At 40.1% G+C, this 14,421-nt stretch overlaps 1 protein-coding gene across 6 annotated transcripts in view; it reads left to right on the top strand.

The window, feature by feature from the left end:
- LOC114872770 (multidrug resistance protein homolog 49) overlaps positions 1 to 14,421 on the top strand; it is a 54,218-nt gene that overhangs the window by 27,434 nt on the left and 12,363 nt on the right. For 3 of the 6 annotated variants that reach the window (XM_029180351.2, XM_029180354.2, XM_029180352.2), the window contains 7 exons: positions 7,195 to 7,331; positions 9,157 to 9,226; positions 9,676 to 9,760; positions 10,317 to 10,510; positions 11,192 to 11,440; positions 12,534 to 12,947; positions 13,906 to 14,329. In XM_029180351.2, coding sequence (XP_029036184.1) covers positions 7,217 to 7,331; positions 9,157 to 9,226; positions 9,676 to 9,760; positions 10,317 to 10,510; positions 11,192 to 11,440; positions 12,534 to 12,947; positions 13,906 to 14,329 — 1,551 coding nt within the window. In that variant the 5' untranslated portion in view covers positions 7,195 to 7,216. The remainder of the gene's footprint in view (positions 1 to 7,194; positions 7,332 to 9,156; positions 9,227 to 9,675; positions 9,761 to 10,316; positions 10,511 to 11,191; positions 11,441 to 12,533; positions 12,948 to 13,905; positions 14,330 to 14,421) is intronic. The other 3 variants (XM_029180356.2, XM_029180359.2, XM_029180357.2) reach the window with 1 other exon arrangement.

Genomic DNA, 14,421 nt, shown 5'->3' with positions numbered 1-14,421 from the left:
TAACGATTCGAAAGCATGCAATCGGTAAGCAACGAGGCGACTGTAAACAATTGCGGGCGAAATGTTTGCATTACCGCCGGTGAGGCGACAATAAAACGTTTGACGCGTTGCAAACTCTATTCCCCCTTTTTGTAATTCGCGTTTGCGAGACAGCGATTAGGCGATTCGACGCGACAATCACGATCGGTATCTGGCGAGAGAATTTTCGAGCAGAGCGTCGCGGTGGCGACTCGATTATATCGCGATCGATCCAGGCCGCTTGGATTAACCGCGAAGATATCTTTACCGTGGTATAAACCGCGGATCAAGCGTCGGTTTAATTTTCGATAACGATGTCAAAATGATATCCATGATTTCACAACAGCCATTATATCTCGTTAATTCCTTACCTCCTGTTTCTCCAACCTTCCATCTTGATCAACCTGTCCACACGCTCGTTGTAAAAATTCTTAAGAAATCATTTCTCGTTATTACCTTGGAAAATAAAACATTTTGTTTACACAAGACCGTCGACCTCTTATTAACTCATCGATTGTAAATTAAATCTTTGGTATTATATTAATTATGCAAAGTAGCGCTCGGACGGTTTAGATTAAAAATTGGAAGCATCGAATTCTGAATCATTGCCATTGTTATAGTTATCGTTCACGTAACTGTACGATGATCTGAAAAGATAAGAAGTAAGAAGAATAGAAAGAATCAAAGCCCACCGCTTTTTGCCAACATCGATGAAGCTTCCGCGAGATGGACTTGGCAGAAAAGTGGGCGTCGTTGGCCAGACTGGTCCAAGGTTGTAGACAATCTCGTCTGTCAGGGTCCTCCACGTATTTAGCCTTTCGATCTTTTGCACGTGGACGAATGTGTCGCGTGTATGTAAAAATACGTCTAGACGAACTTCAAAAACGAAACCCGCTTCTTCACCTTCCTCACCGGAGGATGATTTTCTCGGACGTTTATACTTGTCGAATTCGCGTCTCGTCCGTATGTACCTATACGACATACTATTCTCAAAATAGATGGTTAAATCCACTGCAGCGGCGATGATACACTTGTTTCGAACTACTTGGAAGAACTTTCAACGTGTCTTACAATGTACCTGTAATATTTATCGGGTTGCTCGTATTTTTGTGGTATTTTGTATTGTTATTTATTTTTCTCATAAAGTCAACGACTTGGCAAGGGAAAAGTAATAAATTTTTATTCCAACAGCGAATCAAATTTTATAGAACTATAAATTTTATTTGAACAATTTTGTTTACAAATATGAATGGTTTTATAATTTTAAGCGCGAATTTAAATAATTGTGAAAATACGAGTGCTTCAGTTAAGTAGTAAAACCAAGGAATAGTCAGACCATCTCCGTTCTTTCGTTGTTTTCTATCCAGAAATATCTACTTTCCGTTCGATTACTTTAACACTAGGTTTACGGACTCCCGTCAAATTGACGGGTAAAGGAAATTACGTATTTTCGTCAAAAAAAGACGATTAATTTAATTTAAAAATAATTACGATCTTAACGGACTCAATTAAGTTAATTAAATTTGATAGGATTGTATAAATGAAGTTCGAAATCCGTCAAAATGACGGGTTCCGTAAACCTAGCGTTAATATTCTCGGTGTTCTGGAAATTTACCGTGAACTTTAGAGAATCGAAACGCCATCGTGGAGAATGTACAGAAATATCTCAGCCGTGGGGTATTTTTAACGAAAGCACGTCAGGAGAGGAGTGGGGATCTTTCGTTTTTTCGTTTCGTCACGGCGAGCAGTTGCGCAAAATCGTTTGCTGTTATAAATCACCTCTGCGAACTGTGAATGAAACGACGGATGCGTTTTCTTATCTTGCACCGTTACTACGACACTTACTGTGTAGAGACGGTGCTCGAAATCGGTTTGAAATGCGATGAACAGAGACGCCACGATTCCTGTCTAGCTTTCTAGAACATCTAAAATTAACCGACGCTCCATTACCGGATTCGTTGGTCGTTAGACTGCGAAAAGAGGGACGCGAAATACGCAATCCGGATTGTTAATAGCGCAGGATACTTTAAATAAATTTCGCTAATAATGTAGATGGAGCGAAACTAAATATTTGAACCAGATGATCTAGATGAAGATTTCTGTCCTTTATCTTTGATCAAAGATAATTCATGAAATAAATGAAACTCTATTACGCTTGAATAGTAGTTGAAAAATGAATAATGGAACGCAAAATCAACATTATAATGTTTGAAATTGAAGAACTGCAATCAGAGAGAAAGTTTACCCGAACCTTCGTTAAGAATGGAAAAAGAATTCTACGTTCTTTCAGGGACTCTCAAAATGACGAAAAAAGAAAAAATGGTACTTAAATATACCAGTAGACAGAGAGAAAGAAACGTTTTTACTGAATATGGCTTTCGTTGGTACAAGTTGCTCAAAGGGTTTGGAAAAAAGAATTCTACAGCGATGTAAAATTTAATTTTAAAATCAACCGGTAGGAAGAGAAACATTTCCAGGGGAGAAAATTTACTATCGACTTGTGAAACGCGTTTGAAATTTCCGCGAAGCCAAAATCTTTACGATAGACGTCGAACCGGAACCGGATACGAAAACGTGAGCACGAATTGCCAAGCTCGTCTGCTTGGACCGGAGGAATTGTGCCCGTTGGCCGTTTGAAAACACAATGGAAATTAATTTGTCGAGCTTAACGAACCTCAGAGGGCACAAAGCAACCGTACACATCAACGTGGAAGCGTTTTAATTATAACGGAACGTGAATTTGACCAGTGAAAAATTTTCATTTCTCCCTATCGGTCTGAGGATGATCCTTCTCCACTTTACTCGCTACGTGTTTGCACTGTTAATTAATTGTAAATATACGCGAGGGTTTTCATCGTTACGAAAGGATTAAAAAATGTCCTCTTTAATTGTCACGAAGCTTGCATTGTTTTAAAGATCGTTTGATTAAATCTTTTTTCACTGTCAGAAGTACAGTTGATGAAGAAAATTTTAAGCTCGCACCAAAGACAAAGTGTTAATCATACGTCTGACAAAGCATGGCTGTTTCTACTGCGACGAAGGAGGTAACATCTTTTTTCAGTTCACGAAAAAGTTCAATCTTCTGGAGATTCAACTACGGTTGGGTAGAAATTTCGGCGGGAAAACGCGTATTCACGAGCCGGTGGCAAATATAACCGGGTAAACTTGGTTAGAGCCACGTTTCACCGGTGAAAAATCGCGGCTAATGGGAAAGATTGCTAAAGTTTCACGGAAACTTTCTTGGCGACTTTCGCCACGGCACCTTTTGCAATCGCGAAATTCCATTAAGTACGAAAACTAATTTCCAACTGAATATCTTGCCACCACTATTGCGTTACTTCTTTATTTTTTCAACATATAAATCCTTGTAATTTATCAACTATTCAATTATACAAAATTTGTAACGTGACAATGGAACTCTCAAGCTTATTCGAATCATCCTTCTCAATAAAACGAACTTGAGAGTCTCTTGGATTCTCCTTCAGACACTTGTTAGAGCATTCCAAGGGTTCGTTAAAATGAATTAATCAAGTCAAAACGTTCTGGTCCCTTTGTTTCGTTAATGACTCGCCGACAGCTGCTCCCATAATGGTAGGACAAAAGGATGGGAAACCCGTTTCCGTATCTCGTTGGTCGTCTTCTTCAGTACAACATCCGGTGTCGCGATATTCGCTTTCGATGATTTACGAGGCGCGAAAAAGAGGCTGCCCTCGGCACGAGACACGAAACGAGTGCAGCTTCGGGGGACAATTTATTGTCGCATCGATCGTAACGAAGGGGAAATTCTATAAACTGCTCGTCGACGAGGCAATGAAGGAAAAATTGGATCGGCTGCAGTAGTGGCCTGTTGGAGAGGGCGACGAGAGTTATTGGAGAGGAGACAAATGAAATCGGAAAGCTCGCTCGTAAAAATAGGATAATTCGAAATTGACCGAGCAACGGGAATCCCTCGGTGGCCTCTTTATTATTCTTCACCTACCGATTCTCAGCTTCTGGGAAAAGAGAATAGCTAATAAAAGGAGAACAATTTATTTCCTTAAGATCATTTTATGGATTTTGAAAATTTCTTCAATTCTTTACAAAGCCTTAAATGGTAAACGAAAATTGATCGACGAAGTTTAAAGTAAAGTGGATCCGGTAGTTTTTCAGATATTTTGGTCACGCGTTTCAAAAATGTGCTTCCTAGAAGAGAAGAACCTATTTAAACCTTACAACTTCGCTGGTTTAATTTGAAATTTTCAGGGACAATTTTCAGAGACATAATTCTGAAAGCAGAAAATTTCAACGAAGACGGATCCTTAGCCATTTCTTTGTAGAATTCGCGTTACAAAATAATTTCACCGTCCAAGAAATGAATATCTCCAAGTTCTCTATTCCACTGTACCTTGTCAGAGAAATATTCGCGACAAGCACTAGTCGACTTCCGGTTGTATGGAACGTTAACAGTGACGCGACACGCCGTTACTTCTAGTTACCGAAGGCGCGGTAACGTGTACGGTCTGTTAGTTGATGAAAGACGAGACACCATAATAAAGGAACGTTTGATCAAAGAGCACAACTAATGAAAGATACGGGGGAGTGGGGTGCTTGAAATGAAAAAGGTGACACCTTTTTCTATTTTTCTCTCTATTTTCTCCCTCTATCTTTCTTTTTATTGGCTTTCTCTCGTTTGCTCAACGAAGTCTCGTTTAGAGTGCTTTCGATCTTCATTACGACAGGGATACCCGAGACTTTTATCATTGATCGTGAACGAAAGAGAGACGGTAGACTTTGTCTCGATGTCCCTCTGAAAGATTGTACATACCCTCTCGTGTAATTACGTTATATAAATTAACGTAGCTACGTAATAAAAGGGAGTCCTCGATTCAATTCGACTCCAAGTACGAATAAATGGTAGCATTAAGGTCCTCCTTTCGACAATTAGGCGCTCCTTTCTTAACCATTAAAAGGGTTCTCGTTTTCGCTAAAGGATAAAAAAAGAGAGAACTCTGAGAGAAACAGGCTCGCGAACGATCAGAAACTCTCTAACCCTGTTTGTAGATAACGATTTGTCCTTTTTTTTTGTCGGTTTCGTTACATCGTTCGTTCGGCAATTAGGACGGCAATTAGACGTAAGAAAGTTTCTACCACAGTAATGGTACCGGTGAACATTAACGCCCTTACTTCATCGCGTACCGTGCTTTCGATTGAAATCGTTCGTACGAAACTTTTTCTCCATCTTGTTGGATCTTATTTCACAGCACAGTCCATTAACTTCTTAAACAGAGATCATCAACTTGGATCGTATCCATTTTTGAGGATCTAGTTTTAAGTATTTTAATACTATGTTTCGATATAATGCCTGGTGATTAAAGTCACATGATTTATTATATTAGATAGTTTAATTCCGTGTGATTTTATCTCAAACTTTCAAGTAGTGATTGATAACATCAATTTCTTGAGGCGAGTACTCGAGGTGTTGACTGGGTAGTAGAAATACCTATAGATGGTCAGACAATCCTGGTTATTACGAATATTATTATTTTAAGATATTATATATTTCTAATTTTCCTTCTGTTATTAGGAATATTATTATTTTAAGATATTATATATTTCTAATTTTCCTTCTGTTATTAGGAATATTATTACTCTAAGATATTACATATTTCTAATTTTCCTTCTGTTTCTATTCTTCGATTATTTGATCAATTTCACCGTGTACCTCATCGACCGTCATTGACCCTCTAACGCAATCAGTGGGTGTTTGAATCAACTTGTCAGTCGATGGATTGAAGCGTTTTAATTGTTCCGTTGATGGAAACGTGATCGTTGTTCTAGGGATACGTAATCGTAAGTTGTGTCGGTCAATCGATTAATTAACACGGATTAGTAGAGTTTCTAATCATCGCTTAGATTGGATATCCTGTACTGTAAACGCATGATACAGTGGATAATGACCAGGGTAAATAGAGTTTGTTGTCTCTGGATTATCGTTGCTAATTGCAGTTTGCGTAAAGCCAGGGCTGCTTCGATCGACGAAATAGAGACGCTGCTCGGCTGGTTGTACAGAATCGAACCAGGACAATTGATCACACGGGCAAATATTGACCGCAACAAATATAGGACGGCCCTGGCAATCAAAACGTCAGCCAGCTTAATTTATACCGTCACCAGACTGCCGAACAGTTCTTTTTTTTCTTTTCTCTCCTACAGTTTGCGTCGCGTCGCAAATTGTTTCGCGTTCATCGAAAGCTGAAGGGCCCTGGCACGCGTTTCGAAAATGCCACGATATTCCTTGCTGCAATTCCATCGCTAGCTAAAACGAGCGAAATCGATGGGAATTTCCTAAATGTCTAACCGTCAATCGTCGAATTGCAATTCCTGGAAACCTATTATCACGTGGCAGGAGAAACTGATTATTTATACTGAGAATTTTCGTTGGACATTAATTTCTTTAGAAGCAGTATTCATTAATCAATTCTTAACAAATTTTTCAAAATTAACTTTGCAGTAATAGAGGTGATATTGATAGACGTTACAAATTAATTATTCATTGCAAATGTATTCAGTCATTATCCTGCATGACATTGTTAAAATATTAATGAACTGCGTGATTGATTTAGTTGAATGTATAACAAGTGCACGCGTAAATAACATCATAAAGGATATTGACTAATAAATAATTAATATAATAATTACATTTATTGACCTATCGCGGTCATTAATGTTGACGTAACAACGATTTCAGTAGTACGAAATATAATATCTCGTACATAAACTGTAAATTGATTGGTCGTCGGTCAATTTGTATTAAAAACATCGGCGAAACCTTTGCGCAGTCATTTTTTCTGGACTTTAATCTAGCTATTGACATAAGACAAGTGTCATTTCACGATACTTTAATATGTTATCGAATCGTGTCAGGGTACATATGTTTCGAAACTGTTCATGCGCAACGGATCCAAAAGATAGCGTAATATTTTAGGCCGATTTCATCCCATGACTCGGTATACAGATTTTTGGCAGAGAAAACAAGCTTAACGTTCCCTTATCAGATAAACGTTGTTACGTATTCGAACAAATCGGTTGGAACGAATCGCGATTTCTCTCGCAACGAGTTTAGATCGTTGCGCAACCGAGAAACGTTCGAGTAACACCGAGGAAATATTTTTAATTTCTCTGTTCTTCTGATTGCAGAGTTGTTAATTAAGAATGCGCGATGACACGGCGAATTTATCAGTGGACAGCAAACGACCCGCGCGAGAAGGCGCAGGGTATGGAAATGGAACCCCAAAAAACAAACTCTCACCGCCAGGAAAAAATATTCTTGAAGTGTAAGTACACGAATACTAAGTTTCTACTAAATAACTCTTCCCTCCCCTCGAAGTACCTTTAAGAATTCTGTAATAATTATCACGAACCAGGAAGAGTGGGGGTAGTTATTTCATCGACGACACGTTCAATGAACTTTTCAAAGAACTCGGGGAAGGGAGGGGGATTACAAAAGAAGGGTGAGCTTATCCGTCTTCTGATCGATGGTTATAATGTTCGATGATCGATGGGGTGAAAAATCGCGATTTTTATTTTTTATGCTGAAACGTTCGATCATCGATGATCGATCGATGGTCGAAGACGATAATCAGGATTTCGCGAATCGACGTAGAAGTTCGAACGATGATAACGTTTCCACTGGATTATTAAATTATTTCTCTGCCGCGATGTGTTCTATGAAGAAACTCGCGAATTAAAACGGTCTCCTCGATGGATCGTTATCGTTTCCCAGCGAACGGGCCACGGGAATTTGCATTCGGTCGTCGTGGCGGAACATTGCCGAGAAACTTTTGGGAGATTGATCGGTTCGAGTGGCGACAGATGATGGAAACTACGGGCGCAGATGGGGCGCGTGCGAAAATTTTTCTCCGAGAATAGTTTCACGAGTTTTCGTTCGACCGATTATTCACAGAAATCTCGTTCGATATTATCGAGCCCGGGGTTAGAGTCGATCAAAATTATTCACGCGGTTTCATTGGCGACAAATTCGATTACCGTTAATAATTAATATTTTTCTATTTCTTTCTCAGATATTCTAAAGGCATGAAAATCAGTGTCTGATAAATTGTAGTGAACCGTTTCCGAATGAAAAAACAAGAAATAATCTAAAGTAATTATTACTCATCGTGGAAAGCATTGTCGCCAAAGTGACGCGTTGTTAGAAAGGAAAAGTTTGCTACCCTTAATCGACAAGTGGAAGTTTTCGAACGCGTATCGCAACCCCCGGGGGGTAAATTCGTCGGTGTAACAGCACCGTAGGCCGTGCAGCTGGCAGCCTCTTGCGTTCTCCGTAGAAAATGCCGATCGTAGATTCGTCGCAGGAGTTTCGAACAGCAATTACGCTGCTAATGGAGGCCCCACGGGAAGATATCCCGACTTCGGCCAAGTCCAGAGCCAGACGGTTCGGGTTCGGCTTCGGTTCTCCCTGTTCACCGTGACGAGCGAGAAACTTCCGTTTTTCCTTCACGCCCCGACGAGCATCCAACACGCCTCGCGTGTTCACGCTGATACGCGCGAACCGTCGATTTACACGTTGTTCCAAGCTGATTTATGATAGCCTGCGACGCAGCCTGCCACTCGGCTCGTTCCTTACCCCCTTAGAATAATGGGAATCGATCTTACGGGAAGTTGCAAACAGAAAAAGTCTTTGTTGAATCCCTCCCTCAAGTAAATTTCTTGTTTAGTTTACGCAACAAAGTAGCGCAATTTTGTCTGACAATGAGAAGAGAGTCATCGTTGAATATTGAAATTTATGGTATTTTCTACGGAGAATATTTTGGAAAGTTTTCGTTATTTCGTTCGAAACCGAAACGAAATCGCATGTCATCGATTTCAGAAATTAATTGCACGAAATAGACACCGTTCGCTTTGACATACGTTTAATAATCCAGTTTACGAACCGATCGCCGGGAAACGTAGCAGAAATTTAATTACACTCGTCACGAATCACGAGCTTTCGAATAATTTTCCACGATGAAATTTACGTTATCATTTCTGATTACGAAACGAGGGATACCATATGTTATAAGGCTACTCTTCGTTGACGAACGCGAAATTAATTGTTCCAGAATGTTGTATGTACGGTACCATGTGTATATTTTATTTCAGACAAGCTCCAAGACGTGGAGAAGGATAAAGAGGAAACTGAGTATATGCTACAAGAGAATGGCAAACCGATGTACGAATAACATTCTTAACAGATGAAATGATTTTATTGTTAAAAAAAAAAGATAGGACAAGAGAATATCACGGAGATTCAGGATCGTTTAATTGAAAAATCGTGGGAATAATTAAGAGAATCCTCGTCCTAGCGATCCGGAAGAATCGTATAAATTTATCACAACTGTTTTTTTGTTTTTTAATTTGTAGCAAAATACAATTTTTGTACCGAGAGTGTTTCCAGATCGATAGCTTTTAATCGTAATAAAAACACAAGATTTAACTAAATGAAACGTTTCTGTTTGATAAAACGATTAATTCTTCTTTCACGATCTGGAAGCACTATTCGATGCATAGTAAATCACGATTCCACGCGAACATAGAACAAAGGAATAAGAGAGAATACGTGGACGTAAACGTTGCTGGATGGGAGCTTGATTAAAAATCAACATTGCTTTTTGTCCACAGCGAATTCGTGCCACCGCAAACGAAGGAGGACGATAAACCGGCCCCGGTCGAGCCATCCTTACCGCCTGTGCCTTATTACAAGCTCGTGAGTGCTTTTTCATCGATATCTTATGAAATTACATAAAATAATTAAATTATTCGTAACAATTACCGCGGTTCTTCGAACCGATCGATCGATCGTATTTGTTTCTATTTAAAAGCAGTCTGCATGCATTCATTAATCAAACCTTCAAGCCGAGGATTAATTTTCTCGCCGGTTAAATGTGCCGTAAATAAAAAGAGAAAACGGTCAAGTTTGGACGCGCTAAATCATCGGAGAATATGTTTCTGAAATTTTCGACTAGTTCGCGACAAATTGCTTTCGCGGTGAAATTCCGTGTCAGTCGGATAATTAACATAACGTCGATGCTAGCGAGCGATTAATTAAAATTCACTCGGTGATTCGTCTCGTCTCACACCACCGCAGCCTCGTTCGGTTCGTGGAAAGTTTGAATTTCGGTTTTAACCCTTTGAACACCGATGATTCGATGTTTCTCGAATATTTGCGTTAAACCATCCTTCGGGTCATTTGCACGTATAATGTTATTTACGGTATTTTCTGAAATTTTAATTAAGAATCGGGTATCGGATCGTGTTGACAGTTTCGATTTGCAACATGCGGGGAGCTGATGTTGATATTCGGTGGCCTGATCATGGGGACATTGACAGGCCTTTGCATCCCGATCTCGACCATTCAGTACGGAGAATTCACCACGTTGCTGGTGGATCGTAACATGGTGAATCAAACGAGCACGCCGACACTCATCATGAAGTGGTTCGGAGGAGGAAAGGTCTTGTAAGTCTTGGCGCAACCAGACACGCCTACTGAATCTCGTATTTTTAGAACTAGCCTAGGGTGAGCGTTTCCTTTGGGTGTGTTTTGTGTGTTTCCAAGAGAGAGGGGAAAAAAAAAAATAGATCGTTCGAGGTAATGTTACGTTGTCCGGTTCAATTTGGATCGGAATCAAATTGATCGAATCGAGGGAAATAGATTATAAGGTTGATGTTTAATGGAAGAAACCGTTTAGGCATTTCTAAATTTAATCCTCTGTAATTTATTAGGTATATACGACTAATTATTTTCTTATCCGTACGAAGAAACCTTAAAATATAAATTCGGTATGTTTTATCAAAGTTACACGCGTGTGTGGAGGATTAATATGTATTTGATAGGGGGATACAAGGGATTAAGCGGGATACGGTTAGGTGTTGCATAAGCTCTGTTTGTTAATCTCATTGTACATACACACGTGGAAGAAACTCTCACGAATAATCCTTCGTATACTTCTTTAATTAAATATTATCGTTCACGTTTTGTTTACACAATTTATGTATCTGGCTGATACTCTTCAAAATTCCATATCTTCGTGTACCTACCTGTCAATGCCAAGAAGGATTATTGATTTATTATAGGTAGCTGCCGATGAATTTGTTTGCACTTCATCGTTACGATAATTTTCGATAATTTCCTATTCAGGGCACCTAACGCGACTTACGAAGAAAGGATGGCTGCGCTTTACGACGACTCGGTGGCCTTTGGCATATCCTCCGCGACGCTGTCTTGCTTCCAATTTGTCTTCGCCGTGTTCACGGTCGACTTGTTAAACATCGCAGCTTTCAGACAAATAGCGAGAGTACGGAAGATGTTTCTGCGATCAGTTCTCAGGCAAGACATGACATGGTACGACATCAACACGTCGACCAATTTCGCCAGCAGGATCACAGAGTGAGTGTCAAACGAAACATATTTTTTATTTCCAACGGATTGCGTTGGGAAACAGGGTGAATTCGACAAATAATGAAATGAATAAATTTCGAATTGTCACGATCGAAGGATATCCTCGAAATCATGTATAAGCTACTACTTAAGGAACTGGATTTTATCGCGATAGAACTTGGAAAGGAATATCGCAGCTTCTTCGATCCGAAGGTCCATGAACGAATGTAAACGCGTCCTGACCCGAGAAAGGACGAGCAAAGTTCAGGAAACGAGATCCTCTCGTCAACAGGTGGCCGTTCTCGCGAAACTCCTCATCCTTACCCGATACAATGTCTCCATTTGCGGTCGTGTAATTATCGAGAAGTCAAGGTCGAGATATACGTGGTTGCAAAATTAATATAACCGTGTTGCGTAATCAATTTTATTTCAAGAAGAGTCTGTTCGATATTGCACAAGCTTATCCTACCGGGATTGCGACACGACATTTTATAACGTCTCTTTTCCAAACATTTTTCCTTGATCCTTCTAAAGAAAATCAATGACAGAATTAAAATCATCCAAGGATTGATATCGACGATATTCGAAATTTTCATTCCTTTATTTTCTTTGGCATTGTTAGACAAGAGAGTTTGATGACTCCGTCAAAGGGTCACCGACATCTAACGATACACGACATTCGTTCTCGTTTAGAATTGATCGAACGAATGAAAATATTCTGATTCATGTTTTTCACGGAAACTCGATGCCGAGATTTCAGTCAGGCTCGTTGCCATCTGCCCGAAGGTGATCTACGTACGCAGTTAGCGTAAGTTCACGGGTTAGTTCTATCGAAAGTTACCGTTGACGAAAATAACACGGGCCTCGGGCAGCCATTCAGCGAATTAATTAAAGTCCTATCTTACACAGAGGGTCACCTTGATAGCATCCGTATAACTGTGCGAGCAATAGAACCGAAATTAACGAAGAGCAGTTATCGTAATCGCTGCTCTTATCGTGTCAGATAAAATTAACGCCAAGGCTACGAGTCTTATTTCAAGTTCAACGAGGAGGTATGAAATTTCTAAAACTAATATATCCCATTTCGTTCGTTTCTTTTTAGGGACTTGGACAAAATGAAGGACGGTATCAGCGAGAAGCTCGGAGTGTTCACCTACTTAATGGTTTCGTTCATCTCGTCGATCATTATCTCGTTCGTTTACGGTTGGAAATTAACGCTTGTAGTGCTGAGTTGTGCACCGATCATCGTGATTGCCACTGCGGTGGTAGCGAAAGTTCAAAGTTCCTTGACAGCCCAAGAATTGTCTGCTTACGGCCAAGCTGGCAGCGTAGCCGAAGAGGTATTGGGGGCCATTAGGACGGTGATTGCGTTCAATGGCGAACAGAAGGAAGTGGACAGATACGCGGAGAAGCTTGTGCCGGCTGAGAGAACCGGGATAAGACGTGGAATGTGGTCTGGAGTTGGTGGAGGTGTGATGTGGTTCATCATATACCTCAGCTACGCCATTGCCTTTTGGTAGGTCCATATTTTCAACAATAATTCGTCAAAAGTTTTTAACACATTACCGCCAGTGTAAAATTAAAAACTATAAGGGTCTGCAATTTAAAGGAAGTTGAAATTAAAACTTTGCTTCTATTCGCTATTTTCTTTTTTCTTTTTGTATTTCCATGGAAATCATTAATCATCCAAGGAACGTACAAGTACAAGTAACAAGCAACTTCAATTACACACCACGAAAAATGGCGTTGATTGGATCGATTTTAAGTGGCGTGTTCAGAAGGTTCCAAAAGATTTCATCCCTGTAATTTCTTATATATATCAAAAGAAATGAGACTAGATTCGGTGCGCAAGTCGGTTGCTACCTTTCCTATAAATCAGTCCTTTGATTTATAATCAATCGAAAGCTTCTTCTTCCAGAAAGGAATTAAAGTAGCTTTCCAAAAGATGATGAAAAAAATAGGCCACTATTGTTTTCAGTAGAAACATTGAAAATTTATTCACGTAACTGGCTAAAGTGAATAAAGGGTAGTGGATAGAATTTCTGGAAGCTTTTGAACACTTGACGTGTATTTACTGAGAAGGCTTTTCAGAAATACGTTAGCCGATAGATTCGCAGACGTTAGGGTTGTGTTTCTAGAGTAAATGCTTTCGAGGAGAGCAAACAGCCATGAGCGGAGTAGAAACGGGTCAACCATGTTGCTTTTACATTGTGCCGGGAATGTTTCGAGCAAAAGCTGTTTGGTTTAAAAGGGAGACATTGGGTGACGCGATGCTTTGTTTGTCGCTAAAATGGCGACCTTGAATGTATTCTCCTTTAACTCGATGTGTAAACGATCTTTATTAAACGTTGTTACCTGTTCCGTCAAATGTTCACTTTAGAAATAGAAATGATTAACCTGATAAACCTGAAGGCCAGGTTTTACTCTCAAAGTCTGATCAAACATCGACTTATATCACTGTTCGTCCTTAATAGGTACGGTGTCCAGTTGATTCTGGAGGACAGGCCAAAGGAAGTGAAAGAATACACACCGGCTGTGTTGGTGATCGTGTTTTTCGGTGTGTTGGCTGGTGCACAGAACATGGGTCTAACGTCGCCTCATCTCGAGGCGTTCGCGGTCGCTAGAGGTTCGGCTGCGGCGATCTTCCAGGTCCTCGATCACGTGCCATCGATCGACAGTTTGAGCAAAGAAGGCATGAAACTTCCATCCGTCACCGGAGAGATCGAGTTCAAGAACGTGCATTTCCAGTATCCCGCACGAAAGGACGTGAAGGTGCTTCAAGGCTTAAATCTGAAGATCAATCACGGGGAGACCGTGGCCCTTGTCGGTGGATCAGGCTGCGGAAAGTCCACCTGTCTGCAACTCATTCAAAGACTCTACGATCCGCACAAAGGGCAGGCAAGTAAAAAAAGCTTCTACCTTCGTTTTTACGGAATTAAATCGCGGACGATTTAATTATAAGACGCGTAAACAATTATTTCTAGTATTTA

The sequence above is a fragment of the Osmia bicornis genome, chromosome 1 (genome assembly GCF_907164935.1).
Source record: "Osmia bicornis bicornis chromosome 1, iOsmBic2.1, whole genome shotgun sequence".
NCBI classification, from domain to species: Eukaryota; Metazoa; Arthropoda; class Insecta; order Hymenoptera; family Megachilidae; genus Osmia; species Osmia bicornis.
This window is presented reverse-complemented; position numbering and strand designations above follow the sequence as displayed.